Source organism: Erinaceus europaeus, chromosome 8, assembly GCF_950295315.1.
Source record: "Erinaceus europaeus chromosome 8, mEriEur2.1, whole genome shotgun sequence".
Classification (NCBI taxonomy): Eukaryota; Metazoa; Chordata; class Mammalia; order Eulipotyphla; family Erinaceidae; genus Erinaceus; species Erinaceus europaeus.
Genome location: NC_080169.1, coordinates 36,722,816 through 36,742,127, shown reverse-complemented (window position 1 = coordinate 36,742,127; position 19,312 = coordinate 36,722,816). Strand labels below are relative to the sequence as shown.

The 19,312-nt window shown below is 39.1% G+C and overlaps 1 protein-coding gene across 4 annotated transcripts in view; it reads right to left on the bottom strand.

The window, feature by feature from the left end:
* Window positions 1-19,312, bottom strand: part of CRPPA (CDP-L-ribitol pyrophosphorylase A) — a 331,394-nt gene that overhangs the window by 211,024 nt on the left and 101,058 nt on the right. For 3 of the 4 annotated variants that reach the window (XM_007531969.3, XM_060196146.1, XM_060196145.1), the window contains exon 4: window positions 3,592-3,696. The exons of the other annotated variant lie outside the window; for it this stretch is intronic. In XM_007531969.3, the coding sequence (XP_007532031.1) occupies window positions 3,592-3,696 (105 nt within the window). The remainder of the gene's footprint in view (window positions 1-3,591; window positions 3,697-19,312) is intronic. 4 annotated transcript variants of the gene reach the window in all.

Here is a 19,312-nt window from a genome sequence, read left to right as displayed (position 1 = left end):
GGTTAGCAGTTGAACATACTTTTTCAGTGGGAAGACAACTGGCACAGCATGTATGAAATGACTAGCTAGGGAAATGAAGAGAAGTACTTAAAGGCCAATCGCTGTCTCAAAGTGACATTTGTTGCACATAAAAGGAAGCTGACTTCCAACAGGTATCTAAGGACAAATACTATGTTATTGGAGGAAGCAGTGAAATATGAGAATTTCACCATAAATTACTGGAATACACTGGATTGTCGGAAAATTCACTGGCACATTTTTGCATAGAAAAACATGTCACAACTTTTCCGACAAACCAATTTATGAAGATGGAGTAAGAGCTTTGATGTGTAAGAGCTCAGGGTATTTTACAAGTGGTGATGAACATTCTGAATACTAAGAAGATGTAAATAATCACACACTCCAAGGTCTTAAGGGCAAAAGAGTGTTAATGTGTTAACAGCAATAAATATTACAGCATTTCCACATTTATCTTTTAACATGGTCTTCAAATTAAGTCTATCAGGTTTTCATAGATGTCAGTATTTTTAGCACAACATTAAGTTTGGATTACCAAATTTTCAAAATTAATATCTATAGTACTGTATGAGCCATACATAGAAAAGAATAAACAAAATGAATGTTTTCCTACTGGGCTGATGATATTTAAACATATGTAAATAAGCACCCTTCATGAATTTTCTCTACCAGGCAATAATTCAGCATGTCTGGAATTTTGCAATTCCAGAATTTAGTAATTTAAATATCTTTAAGAAGGTATCAGCATTCATGAGGTCCCTTATCTTACCATAAAAAAAAAAAAAACTCATAGGGCCTTTTTGTTTTGTTTTGTAATCAGTGAGTAAATGTGATTTTGGATTCATATAGTTTTGTTTGGGGATAAGAAGATATCTTTCAGTGGAACCAGAAAACCAGCTAGAAAAATTCTAAAAGAAACTAAACTGGGTTTCATATAATTTTAGAGTAAGGATATTTATTTACTAGTAGATTCACATAAATACTTTATGAATATTTCATTCATTATTTCAAAAGTAGCTATTTAATTTTAAAGTTATGAAATAGTCCTACAGTTCAATGCATTTCTACCTAAAGAAATAATAGAGCCACAGTACAAAATACCCCTTTCTTGAGTAGGAAACAGCAGTATGATAGTGCTATACCCACTCCATTTCTTCCAAAGAAAGATGTTCACCATTAAATAATCATGTCTTGCCACAGGAGAATTTCAGTAATTCCTGAGGAACAGTGAGTGGGTTCAGTCTTCTCCTCTCCTGTATCAGAATGATGGCATATGTTCTCTAAATTCAGTAAGTTGGAGCTGCTACTACTGGGCCTACAAGATAGATGCTTGCTCAGGGAGCCGGGTAGTGGCACCCCTGGTTAAGTACATAGGCTACAATGCTCAAGGACCCGGTTCCAGCCCAAGGTCCCCACCTTCAGGGGGAAAGCAGTGTTGCAGGTGTCTCTCTGTTTCTCTCCCTCTCTATTATTCCCTTCCCTCTAAATTTCTCACTGTCTCTATCCAGTAAACATATTTTTTTTTAATTAAAATAAAGAGATGCTTGCTCAGTCCAATTGAGTGTAAGGGTAAGTGTAAGGATCCTTTCACGGATTAAGAGAACACATAAATGAGGAAAAGACATAAATAAGGCCATAATATATATAATAATATTTCTTAAATTATTTCAAAGTAAATTTTCTTGAAGTCAGGCAATGGACATTTGAAAACTTTGAAGGATTAATATAAAACCAGTAATTTTGGTACTAATTTGGCATGTCTAAATTACCTGGGGAAAATTTTTACTTAAAGAATATATCTTTAGAAATGGCCAGTAAGGAGAGCAGGCAATTTCCAGTTAAGCAAACACAGTACTATGCACAAGGACGTGAGCTGACCGAGGTTCAAGCCCCTGCTTTCCACATGCGGGGTGGGGGGGTGGATATCCACTTTAGCAAAACAGGTCTGCAGGTATCTTTATCTATCCCTTTATCTATCTTCCCCCTCCCCAACAATTTCTCTCTGTCTTATCTAATAAAATGGAGGGGGTGGGGCAATGTCAACCAGGAGGGAGTCCAGCAGTAGTGCAGCAGATTAAGTGCAAATGAAGCAAAGCACAAGGGCCAGCATAAGGATCCCTTTTCGAGCTCCTGGCTCCCCACCTGCAGGAGGTTGCTTCACAAGATGTGAAGCAGGTCTACAGGTGTCTATCTTTCTCTCCTCCTCTCTGTCTTCCCCTCCTCTCTCCATTTCTCTCCGTCCTATCCAACAACAACAGCTATGACAACAATAACAACTACAATAAGCATATAACAAGGGCAACAAAATGGGAAAAACAGCCTCCAGGAGCAGTGGATTCTTAGTGCAGACACAGAGCCCAAGCAATAACCCTGGAGGCAAAATAAATAAATAAATAAATAAATGTATGTCAACCAGGAACAGTGAGTTCCTAGTGCTAGCAAGGAGCCCCAGAAATAACCCTGAAGAGAAAGAAAGAAAGAAAGAAAGAAAGAAAGAAAGAAAGAAAGAAAGAAAGAAAGAAAGAAAGAAAGAAAGGAAGGAAGGAAGGAAGGAAGGAAAGAAGGAAGAAGGAGGGGAAGGGGAGGGAGAGGGAGAGGGAGAGGGAGAGGGAGAGGGAGAGGGAGAGGGAGAGGGAGAGGGAGAGGGAGAGGGAGAGAGAGAGTCCAGTGTTGGTGCAGTGGGTTAAGCACATGTGGCTCAAAGCACAAGGACCTGCATAAGAATCCAGGTTGGAGCCCCCAGTTCCCCACCTGCAGGGGAGTAGCTTCATAAGCTGTGAATGAAGCAGGTCTGCAGGTGTTTATCTTTCTCTTCCCCTCTCTGTCTTCCCCTCCTCTCTCCACTTCTCTATGTCTTATCCAACAATAACAACATCAACAACCACAACAATGTTAACAAGGGCAACAAAAGGGAAAATAAAAAATTTTTTAAAATTTTAAAAATGGGGAGTCGGGCTGTAGCGCAGCGGGTTAAGCGCAGGTGGCGCAAAGCACAAGGACCGGCATAAGGATCCCGGTTCGAACCCCGGCTCCCCACCTGCAGGAGAGTCGCTTCACAGGCAGTGAAGCGGGTCTGCAGGTGTCTATCTTTCTCTCCTCCTCTCTGTCTTCCCCTCCTCTCTCCATTTCTCTCTGTCCTATCCAACAACGACAACAACAATAATAACTACAACAATAAAACAACAAGGGCAACAAAAGGGAATAAATAAATAAAATAAATATTTTTAAAAAATTTTTAAAAGGAAAGAAAGAAAGAGAGAGAGGGGAGAGAGAGAGAAAAGGGGGGAAGGAAGAAAGAGAAAGGAAGAGAAGAGAAAAGAAGAGAAGAGAAGAGAAGAGAAGAGAAGAGAAGAGAAGAGAAGAGAAGAGAAGAGGAGGGGAGGGGAGGGGAGGGGAGGGGAGGGGAGGGGAGAAGGGGAGGGGAGGGGAGGGGAGGGGAGGGGAGAGGAGAAGAGAAGAGAAGAGAAGAGAAGAGAAGAGAAGAGAAGAGAAGAGAAGAGAAGAGAAGAGAAGAGAAGAGAAGAGGAGATAGAAGAGAAGATGAGGTCTAGAGCAAAGTAATAACCCTCTTACCTTCCACAGGTCAGCTGAGCCTTCCACAAGTCTGGCTTTAGTGTGACCATACTTTAGGGCCAATTGTAAGCACTCTGTTCCATATTCCAAATCATATTCACTACACTATGTAGAAAAAAGAGAGAGAGAGGGAGAATTAACAAGCTAGAATTTAATTTTAAGTTAAACATTTTATTTCATAATTAATTTCAGTTAGAAAACAAAGAATTTAGAGAACAGGCTTTTAATCAGTTACTGATTTTTCAGACAGTAGAATAAATTTCTCTGTATCTCAAAAGCCAGATACGACACATAGAAAACAGGAAAGTTGTAATTACAAGGGTTTTGAACTTCCTTAATAGTTTCAGGTGTCAGATGAACATAATACGTCCTTTCCTTTGTTCATAAGCCACATTTCAAAAAGTGTTTCTAAAGCTCATAAAATATGTACTGACAGCTATAAAAATAAAAAAAAAGCTACATCTATTCTGTCTCCAAATGGTTCAGTGAGAATGCCTTGAAAGCTCTGGTCTGCCACAGAATGTAGCATCAATTTATTGGGTTTTTGGAATAGTCACAACATATTTTTCTGTGTTTTTCAATGTAAAAATGCACCATCGTTTTTGACAACATAAATATAAATATATACAAACTTCAGAAAGTCTATAGAAAAGGAAAAAAAATAGCTGTAGGGAATGATGAATTGGTTGTGTAGGCACTGAGCCCCAGTTATAACCCTAATGGAAGAAAAATAAAAGTAAATAAACTTAGGACTTAATGTTGTTATGAGAGCTCCAGTTGCCTTGTCAGGGTCAGATCAGATGATTTTATGAACCAAATATAGCCAACAAGATGAATGCTCCTCACTCTGGACTATCTGGTATGTACCATGTAATCTTTCATGGTTGACTCACTTTTTGTTTTTGTTTTAAATTTTTTATTAGGGGGGGTTAAAGTCTTAAGAGTCAACAGTAAATACAGTTGGTAGATGTGTAAAATTTCTCAGTTTTCCGCAAAACATTCTAACCCCTCACCTAGGTCCTCATGCACCAGGATCTAAATGCTCCCAACCAGGGTAGGGGTAGATAGCATAATGGTTATGCAAAGAGACTCTTACATTTGAGGTTCTAAAGTCCCGGGTTCAATCCCCCACACCACCATAAGCCAGAGCTGAGCAGTGTGCTGGTTAAATAATAAATAAATAAATGCCCCAACCCTATCCCACAGAGTCCTTTACTTTGCTGCAATATCCCAAACCAAATCCAAGTTCTACTTTGTGATATTCCTTTTCTTGTTTCTCAAATTCTGTGTTAAATCAACCCATATTTACCCTTCTCTTCCTGCTTTATCTCACATAACATGATTCCTTCTCATAACAAGATGAGGTGAAGAAGGTGAATTCATTAGTTGTAATAGCTGAATAGTATTCATATATATATTCATGTATATGAATATTCATAGTATTCATATAGGATATATATATACCACAACTCTTTCAGCTACTTCTCTGTTGTTGGACACCTGGGTTACTTCTAGGTTTATGCTATTACAAATTGTGTTGCTATGAACAAAGGTATACAGAGACTTTTTAAAAATAGTTTATTTGTTATTAATAGTTTGCTACAAAATTATAACAATACAATGTATAATTCCACACCACACCCACTACCAAAGTTCTATATCCCTACCATCCAACCTTCTAAAGACAACCATCATAGTTCACACTAGTCTTACAGTTTGTTTACTTCTGTTTTGCTTGGATTTTTATTTTTATTCTTTGGCAATTTCTTGTAAATCATATCTCTAGATTCCACATATGAGTGTCTTTCTTTCATCTTTTCCCTCATTTTGCTAAGCATAAGTACCTCCAGTTCCATCCATTTTGTCCCAAAGGGCACAATGTCATCTTTTTTATTATCACAGAGTAATATTCCAGGAAATATATATCCCATAACTTCTTTTTTGCCATTTTTCCCTTTTATTGGATAGGACAGAAAGAAATTGAGAAAGGAGGGGGAGATACAGAGGGAGAGATGGACACCTAGAGCCCTGCTTCACCGCTTGTGAAGCATCTCCCCTGCAGGTGGAGAGTGGGGGCTCGAACCTGGATTCTTGCCCTCTGTACCATGCTTAGCCAGGTGTCCATAACTTCTTTAGTCAGTCATCTGCTTATGGGCATTTAGGCTGCTTCTTTAGCTATTGAGTGTAATGCACATAGGAGTGCACGTGTCTCTTCTAATTAGTATTTGCATGTCCTTTGGATAAATGCCTAAGAGTGGTATTACTGGATCATAAGGTACTTCCATTTTCATTTGTTTAAAGATTTTTCCATAAAGTCTTCCAAGAGACTGTACCAGTCAGTTTGCATTCCCACCAGCAATGTAGCAGAGTTCTCTTTTCTCCAGTCTTTCCAATACCTGTTATTTCCTGGTAGGTTGATAAAAGAAGTTCTCTCAAGTCTAAGGTGGTATCTCTGTATAGTTTTAATTTGCATTTCTCTGATAAGTCAAATAGAGAATTTCTTCATGTGTGTGTGAGCCATATGTCTCTCTTCTTTAGAAAACTGTCTGAACTTTGCACGTGGTAAAGCAGTGTTGAAGGTTTCTCTCTGTCTCTTTCCCTCTCTGTCTCTCCCTTCCCTCTGAATTTCTGACTATCTCTATCCAATAAATAAAGATTATTAAAAAATCAAATAAGGAAAAAGAAAACTGTTTATTTTCTATTGGGTGTTTTTTTCATCTTTTGTAGATCTATACCAATTCTGTATAGATGGTTGATATCAGTTATTTGTCTGATATTTGCTGTGCAAATATCTTCTCCTATATACTAGGTTTCCTGGTTATCCTGGTGGTTTGATTTTGATGTGTAGAAGGGTTTTTTACTTTTATGTAATCCTATTTATTAACTCTTGTTTTCATTTCCCATGCCCAGGAATTTGAGTCTCCAAATACATCTTTAATGTGAAGGTTTTGCAAAGTTTCACCAACATTTTCTCCTATAAATTGTAGTTTCTGGTCCAATATCTAGGTCTTTAATCCATTTTGATTTGACCTTGGCATCTGGTGTTACATGGTGGTCTAGTTCCCTTTTTCTACCTGTAGCTGTCCAATTTTTCCCAGCACCACCTGTTCAAGAGAATTTCTTTACTCCATTGAATGGATTTGGACCCTTTGTCATATATCAGGCAGTTGTATATGTATGGGCCAGTTTCTGGGCTTTCAGTTCTGCTCCAATGATCTACATGTCTATTTTTATTTCAGTACCATGACATTTTGATTACTAATGCTTTGTAGTATAAACTGAAGTTGGGGAGCATGATACCTCTATACTTTTCTTTTTTCTCATGAGAGAAGCACTTTAGCAATTCATGGCCTTTTGTGGTTCCACACAAATTTTTGGACAATTTGTTCAATTTGCTTAAAAAAAATGCCATGGGAGGGGGCAAGCAGTGTGCATCTGGTTAGGCACACATAGTATGAATCTTGAGAACCTGTGCAAGGACCCAGGTTCAAGTTCTCACTCCCCACCTGCAGGGGAAAAGCTTCATAAGCAGATCTACAAGTGTCTATCTTTCTTACTCCCTCTCTGCCTTCCTCTCCTCCCTCAATTTCTTTCTGTCCTATCCAATAAAATGGAAAAAATGGCCACCAGAAGCCATGGATTCCTTTGATATCTCTTCCTTGCTTGAGTGCAATCACAATAACTTGTAGGACTATGTTGAATAGAAGTGGTGAACTTGGGCAACTTTTCTAGTTCCTGATTTCAGAGGAAAAGCTTTCAATTTTTCCCCATTGAGTATGATGTTAGTCATGGGTATGTCAAATATAGCCTTTATTCTGTTGAGGGATTTCCCTCCCACTCCTAGTTTCTTGAGGGCCTTTATCATAAATGGATGTTGGACCTTGTCAAATGCTTCTTCTGCATCAGTTGATAAAATCATATGATTTTTATCTATCTTTTTGTTGATATGGTGGATTACATTGATTGATGTTGAACTATCCCTATTTTCCAAGGATGAACCTCACTTGATCTTGGTGAATTATTATCATAATATGTATTCCTGATTGTTTTTATCATAGCTTTCTCTCTTTTTCTTTTTGTGAGTCTAGCCAGTGATTTACCTATTTTATTTATTCTTACAAATAACCAGCTCTTGGTTTCATTAATCTTCAGGATATATAAGCTAAGGTGTTCAATTTCCCTGCTTGTGTATCTTGATGGGAGAGGGAAGGTTCTATCCTGAGTCACCAGGCCAGGTCATTGTCTCTAATGTCAACATAGGGTATCCCTGATGCTGTTCCAGCCTCTGTCAAGCAACAGCATTGTAAATTTAAGAAGTCACAGTTATAAATTGGTGAATTTTTAAGGTGACTTTTTCTTTTAAACAGTTTTTTTGTTGCTTACAGTAGGACCCAGAAGGGGTGCAGCCACCAATGCCCCAATTTAGTGTCAGGCTTCCCTGAGCACTGGTTTTCAGTCCAGGGAATAGCTCCCTCATCCCCTTTCCATCCATAAGCTAAATGTGTCTGTATTCACCTGTGGCTTAGGTGGTTTTCTTCTTTCTTTCTTTCTTTTATTTTTTTCTTTTTTTCTTTCTTTCTTTTTTCCTTTCTCTCTTTCTTTCTTTTTTCCTTTCTTTCTTAACAGTTGTTTCTCTGACTCAGCTCTAATTCTCCCAGTTTGGTGCCAGTCATCCCTGAGTAAGAAGTTTTAGTCCTGGGAGTCTCTCCTTTGCCCCTTTTCTGTCCATGAGCCACATAGGCCTGTATTCACCCATGGGTTGGTAAATTTCTGAAGAAATCCTCACTGTTATCTTTTTAAGGTTTCAGGTGCTTTTCATTGCTTTTCCTAGTTGACTAGGGAGAATGAAAGGCAGTGCCTGCTACTCCATAACCAAACCTCCAGATCTTTTTTGATAGGTGTGTTTGATTCCCAAAGAACTACCCCCAGGAGAGGAACTGCTATGATATTATTAAAAACTTTTTTAAAAGTTTTCCTTTCTCTGCACAATTACCAATTCCTTCATATTATTCTTTTCTGTTTTTATCTTTATCTTCCACAGTAAGTACTTTCTTTAGATGGTATGAAATCACTTGCCAGCATATTACTGGAGTAAAAGATTAAAAGAAGTGAGTATCCTGCCCAAAACCATATACAGATTTAACATCACCCGCATCAAGTTATAAATAAACTTCTTTAAAGAAATAGAACAAATGTTACAAAATATTATCTGGAACCAAAAGATCCCCATGATTGCCAAAAAAATCTTAAGAAAAAGGAACAAGACTGAAGGCATTATACTATCTGACTTCAAGCTCTAGTACAGAGGTACTGTAATCAAAACTGACTGATGCTGGTACCAAAAAAAAGACACACAGTGGAATAAAACTGACAATCCATAAATAAGCCCCCACATCTATGGCCAACTACTTTTTTTTTTTTTCCTCCAGGGTTATTGCTGGGCTCGGTGCCTGCACCATGAATCCACCGCTCCTGGAGGCCATTTTTTCCTCCTTTTTTTTTTTTTTTGTTTCTTGTTGTTGCCCTTGCTGTTGTAGCCTCGTTGTGGTTATTATTATTACCATTGTTGATGTTGTTCGTTGTTGAATAGGACAGAGAGAAATGGAAAGAGGAGGGGAAGAAAGAGAGGGGGAGAGAAAGACACCTGCAGACCTGCTTCACCGACTGTGAAGCGACTCCCCTGGAGGTGGGGAGCCCGGGGCTTGAACTGGGATCCTTCTGTTTGTCCTTGCGCTTTGCGCCACATGCGCTTAACCCACTGTGCCACCGCCGGACCCCCTTACCAACTACTTTTTGACAGCGGTGTCCAAATCATTAAATGGTGAAAGTCTCTTCTACAAATAGTGCTTAGGAAATTGGATTGAAACAAACAAATGGATGAGACTGAAGCATCATTTATCACCGTGCACAAAAGTCAACTCCAGGTGAATCAATCACATGAACATTAGGCCAGGAACTATCAAATACATAGGGGAAAACATTGGCAAAATACCTCATGACCATACTTCCAAAAAAAAAAAAAACAAACTCTTCAAGTATTCAAATCCAACAGAAAAAAAAAAAGTGAAAATAAGCCAATGGGACTACATCAAACTGAAGAACATTCTGCACAGCAAAGGCTACCACCACCCAAATAAAAGACACCCTTCAGCTGGGAGATCTTTATACAACATACATAAGACAAATGACTAATAACCAAATAACCAAAATAATACATAAAGCATTCAGCAAACTGGGGCCGGGTGGTAGTGCACCTGGTAGGCACACATATTACAGTGCACAAGGACCTGGGTTCAAGTTCCCTGTCCTCACCTGCAGGGGGGAAGCTTTGCAAGTGGTGAAGCAGGTCTATAGGTGTGTCTCTGTCTCTCCCTTTCTGTCTCCCCCTCTCCACTCAATTTCTACCTGTCTCTACCCAGTAAAGAAAATAGAAAAAAAAGAGTTCAGCAAAATTAGCACCAAGATAATAAGAATATTAAGCAACTCCATTAGAAAAATAGGGCAAGGACATGGACAGAAATTTCACCAAGGAAGAGATCCAGAAAGCCAACAGATACATGAAAAAGTGCTCAAAGTCACTGATCATCAGAGAAATGCAAATAAAGACAACATTGAGATGCTTTACACCTGTGAGAATGTCATACATGAGAAAGGACAAATGTTAGAGAAGATGTGGAGAAAAAGGGACACTTCTTCACTATTGGTTGGAGAGCAAAATGGTTCAACCATTGTGGAAAGCAATCTAGAGATTTATGAGGACACTAGAAATGAGCATATCCTATGACCCAGCAATTCCTCTTCTGGGGATTTACCCCAAAGAAACAAAAACACCTATCAGAAGGGATCTATGCATACTTATGTTCATAGAAGCATAATTGGTGATTGCCAGAACCTGGAAACAACCTAGATATCCGATATCAGATGTCTGGCTAAAAAAGTTGTGATATATATCTTACTCAACTGTTAAAAACAATGGAGTTGTCTCCTTTATGTCCTTTTGGATGAAACTTGAGGACATTATGTTGAGTGAGATAAACCAAAAAAGAAGAAGGAATACCAAATGATCTCGCTTATTAGTGGGACTTAATAGAGATGAGGAGAAGAACACAAAGTATAACATGGAATGGATTTTGGGAATAGAAGGGGAGGGGAGAAAGGGAGAAAAAATTTGAGGACCAGATATTAAATGAAATTGTATGCATGTGTCAACAAATCCACAATCAAGCATTAACCCCATCAATAATAAATAAGTTTAGTAAGTAATGAGTTTAGGAATGGAATTCGTGAACACTGAACTTCTCTTTAGAATGATGAGATGAAGATGTTTACTAGAAACATATATATTTATATTTTGAGGTCTTTCCTAAACTCAATGTAGTCTCTCACTGCCCCCTACCCCCTTAACAATTTCCTGCATCCCTAACTTTGCAGGAAAACAAATTCACCAGGATATTGGCTAATGAGTGAGAGAATATTAACCAAAATCTTCCCCACTAGGCATCAATATGCATATGGTCTATTACTATTCTTACTAAGGTGTCCAGATACTTGATTCATACTATATCATTCCCAGACACACAGTGACTCCCCTTCATTTGTCTCTATTAGATTGAGGAGCATAGGCAGGTGATAGAGACAAGAAAGATGATTTAAATTTTGAATGTGATATAAGTACTTGAGAAAAACACTGTTATTTTGTCCCAGTTCTTTGTTTTCTCAGTACTTAGTGCTTTTAAGTCTTAAAAATTTGGAAGATTTTACAGTAGATCACTTTAATTCCCAGATTTACCTACCACTCATGAATAATTTAGTCTTCTCAGATCTACTGAGTCATCTATCATTCAGCCATCTGCTTTCCACCTATTTATTTGCAATTGTCACTAGTCTTATTCTCCTTAAGCTTCTGTGTTTGTTACTTTGACTCCCCTTCTACAAGTTTTAATTAATTCTGTAATAAGCAAAAAATAGATAAATGTTTCACTGGTTATTTTTATCCAGAAACAGGAGGATGTTTATTTTATTCCACTTAGAAAAATATTACAGACTCTCTTCCACAAAGACTGTTCAATTTATTTTCCCAAACAAGTATGAATATTTAGCAGAGTAAACGTATAGGACTGAGAGTAACTTAAAAACCTCTGGGAAAAAAACATTTTGTATATACTAAGATTATTATTCCGGGAAGAGATTCTATAAGTTCCAGATCCTTTGTAACAAAACAAAACAAAACAAAAAAAAGAGTTAGAAATCAATGGTTTATGGTTATCATGTAATAGTCCCTGGCTATGAATAATCAGATTACATATCATTCCATCTTTAATATCATCCATAGCATTATTTTTGAGAGGCAGTCTTGGAAGCTTGCCCAACAAAGAACAATATATATATATATTAGAGAAAAACTAAATCAAAGGCATGCACACACAGGTTTCTCATTCTGCAGTTATAGATCCATGTTCAGAAAGTTTCAAGTAGGTAAAAAATAGGCTATCTTACAATTAGGTAAACAATGAACACCTGCATTCAGTTTATCATCTGAAAAATCAAACTTGAGGCATTTTGCATACATTTACATTGTTTGACTTATGCAATGTATTTTAGAATTGCATGAGAGACAGTTATCCAAGAAGCTTTGTTCTTAGAATATATCAGATCATGTTATAAGTAAATAAACCATCTCGGACTAATTCCATGTAAGGTTGACAGCATAAATGAAATCCTCAATTCCTCAAGAAACAAAGTACAAATGGCTGGGCAACTGAAAAGATTTCTTTGAGTATAAAACTATTAATATGTTTACAAAGAATTATTTTGTCAAGGGTCTTCTAAATATCTAATGGTTGAAAAAATATATATCAGTTTATTCACATTTTTTGGTCACTCCTACCCAAGTAAGGCCTGTTAAAACGTACATACATATATCATAAATAGCTAATAGTTACATATTATTTAGAATGTATTTTTTTCTACTTCCAGATATTATGACTTCACTAAGCAATTTTAAAACAGATTTTCTAGACATTTCTACCACTCTCGTGATAATATATTGACAAGCACTATAGAAAGAATTTCACAAGCATGACTTTTTTATGTGTATTTTAAAAGGTAACCTGTTCAAAACTTAAGCAATAAGGAAATAAAATATTACCTCAAAGCCTATCTACTACACATGCTATATGAGAGTTATATATCCCCATTGCAAACAAACAAGACAACAACCAAAACCCTGTATTATTAACCAACCTTGGGGATAATTCTCTAAACTCATGCAAAAATAACTGTTCTGATCTACCTAGTTCACAAGGGTCTAAAATAAGTTCAGGAAATATAGAGAAGAGAGTGACCAGAGTCAGGAGCTACTCGATAGCAATAGGATTGATGTTATCAACTGAACTTGGAGGTACAAAAACCAAAACTAGTCATTAAATTAGGTTAGTGGCATCTGTTATATTGAAGCTACCCGTAGGACATCCAGTACAAATACAGAAAGTTGCAAATATATACCCAATAGTTGCTGCAGAAAAGTGAAAAAGAGATGATCAGAAAAGGTAATAATATCTTCATCAAAGAGAGAGAGAGCGAAAATGAAGGCTAAGTATAAAAACACAAAAATATACATTAAGCAAGAAATAAGAGATTTTCAAATGTCGATTTTAAGAAATCTACATGATTCCACAGTTAACATCTGCCATTTCCATGTGAATATGCCTGCACAGACTACTAGTCAAAGGACAATGAAAAAAGAATAAGCAAAGCTGTCCTGCCTAAGCACACCTGCAGTGCAAAACAGGGCAGCCTGGTCAAATTCATCAAAGGTCAGCAGAGTCCCATTAACCTAGAGATCCAGGAATAAAATATGACCTAACCTCTGGAAAAATTGCCTGGAACTAGACAGAAACTAGAAACTAGATGAATGATCTTTTGTATACCAATTCAACTCAAAAAGAAAAACTGAAAGTATATTCAGCAATAGAAATGAATCTCAAAAACAGTGTTAGCCAAAAGCAAGCCACAGGAAACTATCTATATTCATTAAAATAAACACACACACACACACTTTATTAAGAGAGAGTAAACTAAGGAATACTTGTTCTCCCTCAGCAGCAAGAATGTCAAGATGTTTTCTGAGCAGTACTAACAATGAGACTAGTGGGGAACTATTTATTAGGATTGTCTGAGGATACAGAGAGGTTAGTCTGAAACACCTGGATTGCAATATTTCTTCTGTATAGGTAATATCTTATTCTGAGAGACTTAGTAAGTCTCCTTAGAGACAAGAAGTTAAGTTCACTTCCTTTGTGGTCAACAAATGTAAAAAAGTGTACACAGTCCAATAGGGAAGTCACTTTTCTGCTCCTTTTCCAGGCATTTGATGGATTCTATAATGATCAATACAGGGTGGTATTGAGAAACACCAATTTCACCTGACTTTGAGCACCAGCATTTAATATACTTAGAACATCACACTCCTACTTATCTACTCTTATCTACTTCCTATTACAGTTCTCTCACTCACTCCAAAGCTAACCATACCAAAGCAAGGACTGCAAAAGCTGAATAAGGGCAAGAGACTGGCATACTTTAATGATGACTCCTTAGTCACTATCAGGCCACCCCATCAGCTGGGACCTATTTGAGGAGTCCTCAGATTCCCAAACAGACATGATGCACCTAGACCTCAAATAAATCCGTCTTCCCAATGTTACCAGTCATCTCTATCAGGAAGAATAAAATAGACCCCTTTCTGCCCCCCCACCCCCATAGGACCTTGCCTTCAACTTGGATCAACAACAGTAGAGAATGTTCCATCCTCCAAAGGGAGGATGGACAACATCACTGTGTTCCACCTGAGGAAGATAGGTCCTGATATTGGGGCAGCTTGGACAGTTCCAACTCATGACCACATAATGTGAGCTCAGATCTACAGGGATGCAGAGGTCACATACCTTCCTAAGCTGAATATGGGCCCCAGACCAAATCAAATTTATGCGGTTTACAGTCAACAATATTTAAACCCCTTTCCCATATTAGGGAGCTACTCTCTTCCCTGATCCAGCTTTCTGGTCCTTTGCCAGCCATGATACCATTTCCCCAGACAATAACTTGGATCCACCTGTATATCAGATTTCAGGCTCAAGGAAAAAAACAAAAAACTAGTATAGCCACAGGCCCTTTGGAATATAACTAAAATATGCCTACTAGCTATCTACAAAATGGAAGGAGCCCCCCCAACTCTTCATCTACACTATTCCAGCCTTTAGGTCCATGATTGTTCAACAATTTGCTTGGCTTTGTAATGTTAACTCTCTTTTCAGCCACTAGGTTCCAGATGCTAGCAGGATGCCAATCAGACTTCCCTGGACAGACAACCCCACCAATATGTCCTAGAGCTCTGCTTCCCTAAAGCTCTACCCTACTAGATAAAGAGAGAGGCAGGCTGGGAGTATTGATTGGCCTGTCAACGCCCATGTTCAGTGGGGAAGCAATTACAGAAGCCAGACCTTCCACCTTCTGCATCCCACAATGACCTTGGGTCCATACTCCCAGAGGGTTAAAGAATAGGAAAGCTATCAGGGGAGAGGATGGGATACGGGGATCTGATGGTGGGAATTGTGTGGAATTGTACCCCTCTTATCCTATGGTTTTGTCAATGTTTCTTTTATATAAATAAAAAATTAAATAAAATTTAAACAAGAACATCACACTCACAAAACTACCCTGATCTTTGCTTCCTGTAGTAATATAGAGACAAGTAAATAGCACAGGACTGTTACATTACCTAAAAAGAAAATACCCTCCATTATACAAAACCACTACTTTCATTATCCTGATGTAATCATATGATGTGATATTTAAGTTATAAAAGACACAGGTGTCTCTTAGACTTTTTGAAATTACAGTGGTAATCAGAGCTAAGAGGCACAGAACTTTGGTAGTGGTACAGTGAATAGACACACCTATGTTGTTAAAATTCGGAGGCTCCAGCTGGCCGGGCTAGCTTCACGGGTGGGTAACAGAGACGAGCAGAGACATACGGCTGGGCAAGGAAGCTGTATTTCTTTATTCAGGAACAACGATTCATGAACTAAACCAAACTAATCACCAAACAGAACTCTGCTGCCTCTTTCCCCCGCGGCGCCAAGCACTCTCGAACTCTCCAACTCTCCAACTCTGGAACTCTCTAACCCTCTCGGGGTTCCTTGGGGTGGGGCCAAGCAGGCCCGCAAAATTAGCAGGACTGATCCAATTTTCTTGGCGGGGGAGAGCTAGAACAACCCAATGTAAAGCATACAACAATTCCCCCTTTTCTTTTTAACTAAATGACTACAGTATCAAGGGTGTGGGGTGAACAGAAACCTATATCGTACAGGCATTTTAAAAAAAAGAAACTGGCACAAACATGGAGAAACATGTAAGCAAGTAACAAGAACCAGTGTGCTGCCAAGGGAAGGCCTGAGGGGGCCATGTTTTGCCTCTGTGGGCAAAACTTTATCAGCTTAAAAAAAACATTTCTTGCCTCTGGGGGGCGTACTTGCCTCGACAGGCATTTGCATGGGGGCGGGGAACGGCCTAGAGTCCCAAAGGCAGCTGGCTGCAATTTACTTACTATGAAACAAAACTTGTTATTAGCATAACCAAAGCACAATCTAACGTTTCTAATAGAGAAGGAATTTGAGACTTTTACATATCAACAACGTCTTTTTAACCTTTTGTTACACCCATTCAAGATGGAGACACACCCTAGGTGTGCGCAGGAAAGGAAACCTCAGGCATGAGAATAATTAGCATAGCCATTGTGCGATCTACCATTTCTAATAGAGAAGGTAATGGAGAGTTTTACATATCAACAAGTCTATTTAACCTTTTGTTTAGGCCAACTTAGTTAAAATATATTGATTGTTAACTAATTTTTACCTCAGACTTTAAATGTAAGTTAATTTTATCTTTATGAGAATTACGTTGAAAATCTTTTTCATTTAACTTTGACTAGTAAGAATTTAGCCTTAAAGTTACTGTTTACCAAACTTTAAACATACACATAAACATGGTCATTCATACACAAGGAGAGAAACCTTTGTTACGAAGACATGTCATTTCAAACACGAATTTAGATATGTACTGTCTTAGTTGTTGGGGGGGGGGGGGGTTCACCATCCGGAGGTGGCTTCCTGCGCAGCTCCACTTCAAGGAATTGCAGGTTGCGATCTCTGCACAAATCTCTGCGTACTCCAGCTTGTCTGCCTTCAGACCGGACCGGCAGCTGGAGATCTCGTGTGCCCAGTTTCGGCAGGGAGCCCGGGGGTCCGGGAGGTCCGGGATCATTCCAGAATTCATAGCATGAGGGCGGGGGGACCAGCCTTGTAGAAGGTGTGGGCCTAGGTGCCCAGGGGTGGTGGCCATGATAGGCTGCCGCGGCCCTGCCCCATGGCCCTGCCATGTCTGCTGCCCTGTTCACAGTTGACGAGCAGCATGGAGGGATCACGCATCCAGTGCCCTGTGCCACGTGGTGGAGAGCCGGCTCCTATGGGCTGGCCTGCGTGCTGGCATTGGGCTCCTGCATGGTGGCATCGGGCTCCTGCGTGTTGGCATCGGGCTCCAGCGTGTTGGCATCGGGCTCCTGTGTGCTGGCGTCGGGCTCCTGTGTGCTGGCGTCAGCCTCCTGCGGCCTGCGGGGCTGCGGGGCTGCGGGCGTGGTGCGCGGGGTTGTCTGGATGCAGCCGGCTGGCTGGCTGTTCCACCAGGTGGAAAAGGCAGCTCCGCGCCTCGCCTCTTGCCCGCTGGCTCTTCCCGACTCCTCTGGCTGTTTTGAGTGCGCCCAAGCGAGTGGAAACCACAGAGTGGTAAAGAGATAAATGTTCCAGAAACAGCAAAACAGTCTCATGAAGAATGAGCAGAGGCCTTTGGAGATCTCTTCACAAGCAGAAGAGAAGGCCATAGTACATAGGTAGCCAAATTGTCTTCACTTATCTGAGAGATGCGCAGGTCAGGTCCACGTGGGCGCCATTTGCTGTTAAAATTTGGGGGCTCCAGCTGGCCGGGCTAGCTTCACGGGCGGGTAACAGAGACGACCAGACACACGGCTGGGCAGGGAAGCTGTATTTCTTTATTCAGGAACAATGATTCATAAACTAAGACAAACTAATCACCAAACAGAACTCTGCTGCCTCTTTCCCCCGCGACGGAGCCAAGCACTCTCTTACTCTGCCACTCTCCAACTCTGGCACTCTGGAACTCTCGAACCCTCTTGGGGTTCCTTGGGGCGGGGCCAAGCGGGCCCGCAAAATTAGCAAGACTGATCCAATTTTCTTGGTGGGGGAGAGCTATAACAACCCAATGTAAAGCATACAACACACCTATATGCAAGTATGAAAATATTGATATATCCCCCAAAACTTATAATTTTATAAACCACTCTTAAATGACTAGTAAAAATAATTTTAAAATAAAATGTAATTCTCTTTCCATCAGTCTCTTACCTCAAATGAGATATCTTTACTTCCTAACAATTCACTACTTCTCCCACTCCATAGGTTTTGACAAGTGATCTGTTGGTGGAGAACTACCCTCCAAGTAGTAAATCTGTCTGATATTCAGGGGGAGAGGGGAGGTAATCTGTGTGACTTGGCTGACATAATAAAGAAAAAGAAATCACGTTCCATTTACAAGGAATTTGGAGCAAAATATTTTTGAAAGAACTAACAAGTCAGAAAAAGAAGTCAATCTTCCAAGTTCATGTGTGCTTCTCTTCGAGTTGAAGAGCTACAGAAACTATACTGAAGGAGCTCCAGTGGCGCAATCAGTTAGTGCGCAGTACTTATACAGAAACTATACTGAAATTACAAAATCATTAAGTGAAAAGAGAAAATGGATCAATCATAAAAAATGGAAAACTTAAGCAACTTGTCAATTTTTAATCAACTATATTTTTCCAATAACAGGCATATATGTTTCTTAGAAAACAGAGTCAAAAGAACTAGTTAGGAAGATGCCATCTAACTTAAAAGTTCCAGGAACAAGAATAGACAATTATCTCAAAATTCTCCTGAATTTTAATAGCCATAACTATATACCTAGAACAGCTCTAATGATAAGTACTTGTAAATATGGCAAGTTAGTTAAAAGTTTTTTCCAAATCAAAATGATAAGAAACAAACTCTACACTCTACAGTATTAATATGTAGGTACATTTGAAGTCTCCATAGTTTCAACTCAGCATGAGCACTTATATGACTATTCCATGAACAGTTTTAGGACTTGCTATATTATTTAACATACAAATAACCCAGCTTTTAATTTTAAATTTGTTCTATAAAAATGTATCTTTTAGTCTCAGGCCCTTGTAACCAGCAGGATGGGCAACTGTTGTGGTCCTCATACTGCCAGAAAGCTCCATAGCCACCGTCAGGACCAGAAATGGCATAAGTCGTACAAGAAAGGCCATTTAGGAACAGCTCAGAAGGCCAATCCTTCTGGAGGTGCTTCCCATGCAAAAGGGATTGTGTTAGAAAAAGTAGGGAGTTGAAGCTAAACAGTCAAATTCTGCTATCAGAAAGTGTGTCAAGTTGATCAAGAAAGGCAAAAATAATCACAGCCTTTGTGCCCTATGATGGTTGCTTGAATTTTACTGAGGAAAACGATGAAGTTCTGGTTGCTTAATTTGGTCATAAAGGTCATACCATTGGTGACATACCTGGAGTCCGATTATATAAAGAAGGAAAGG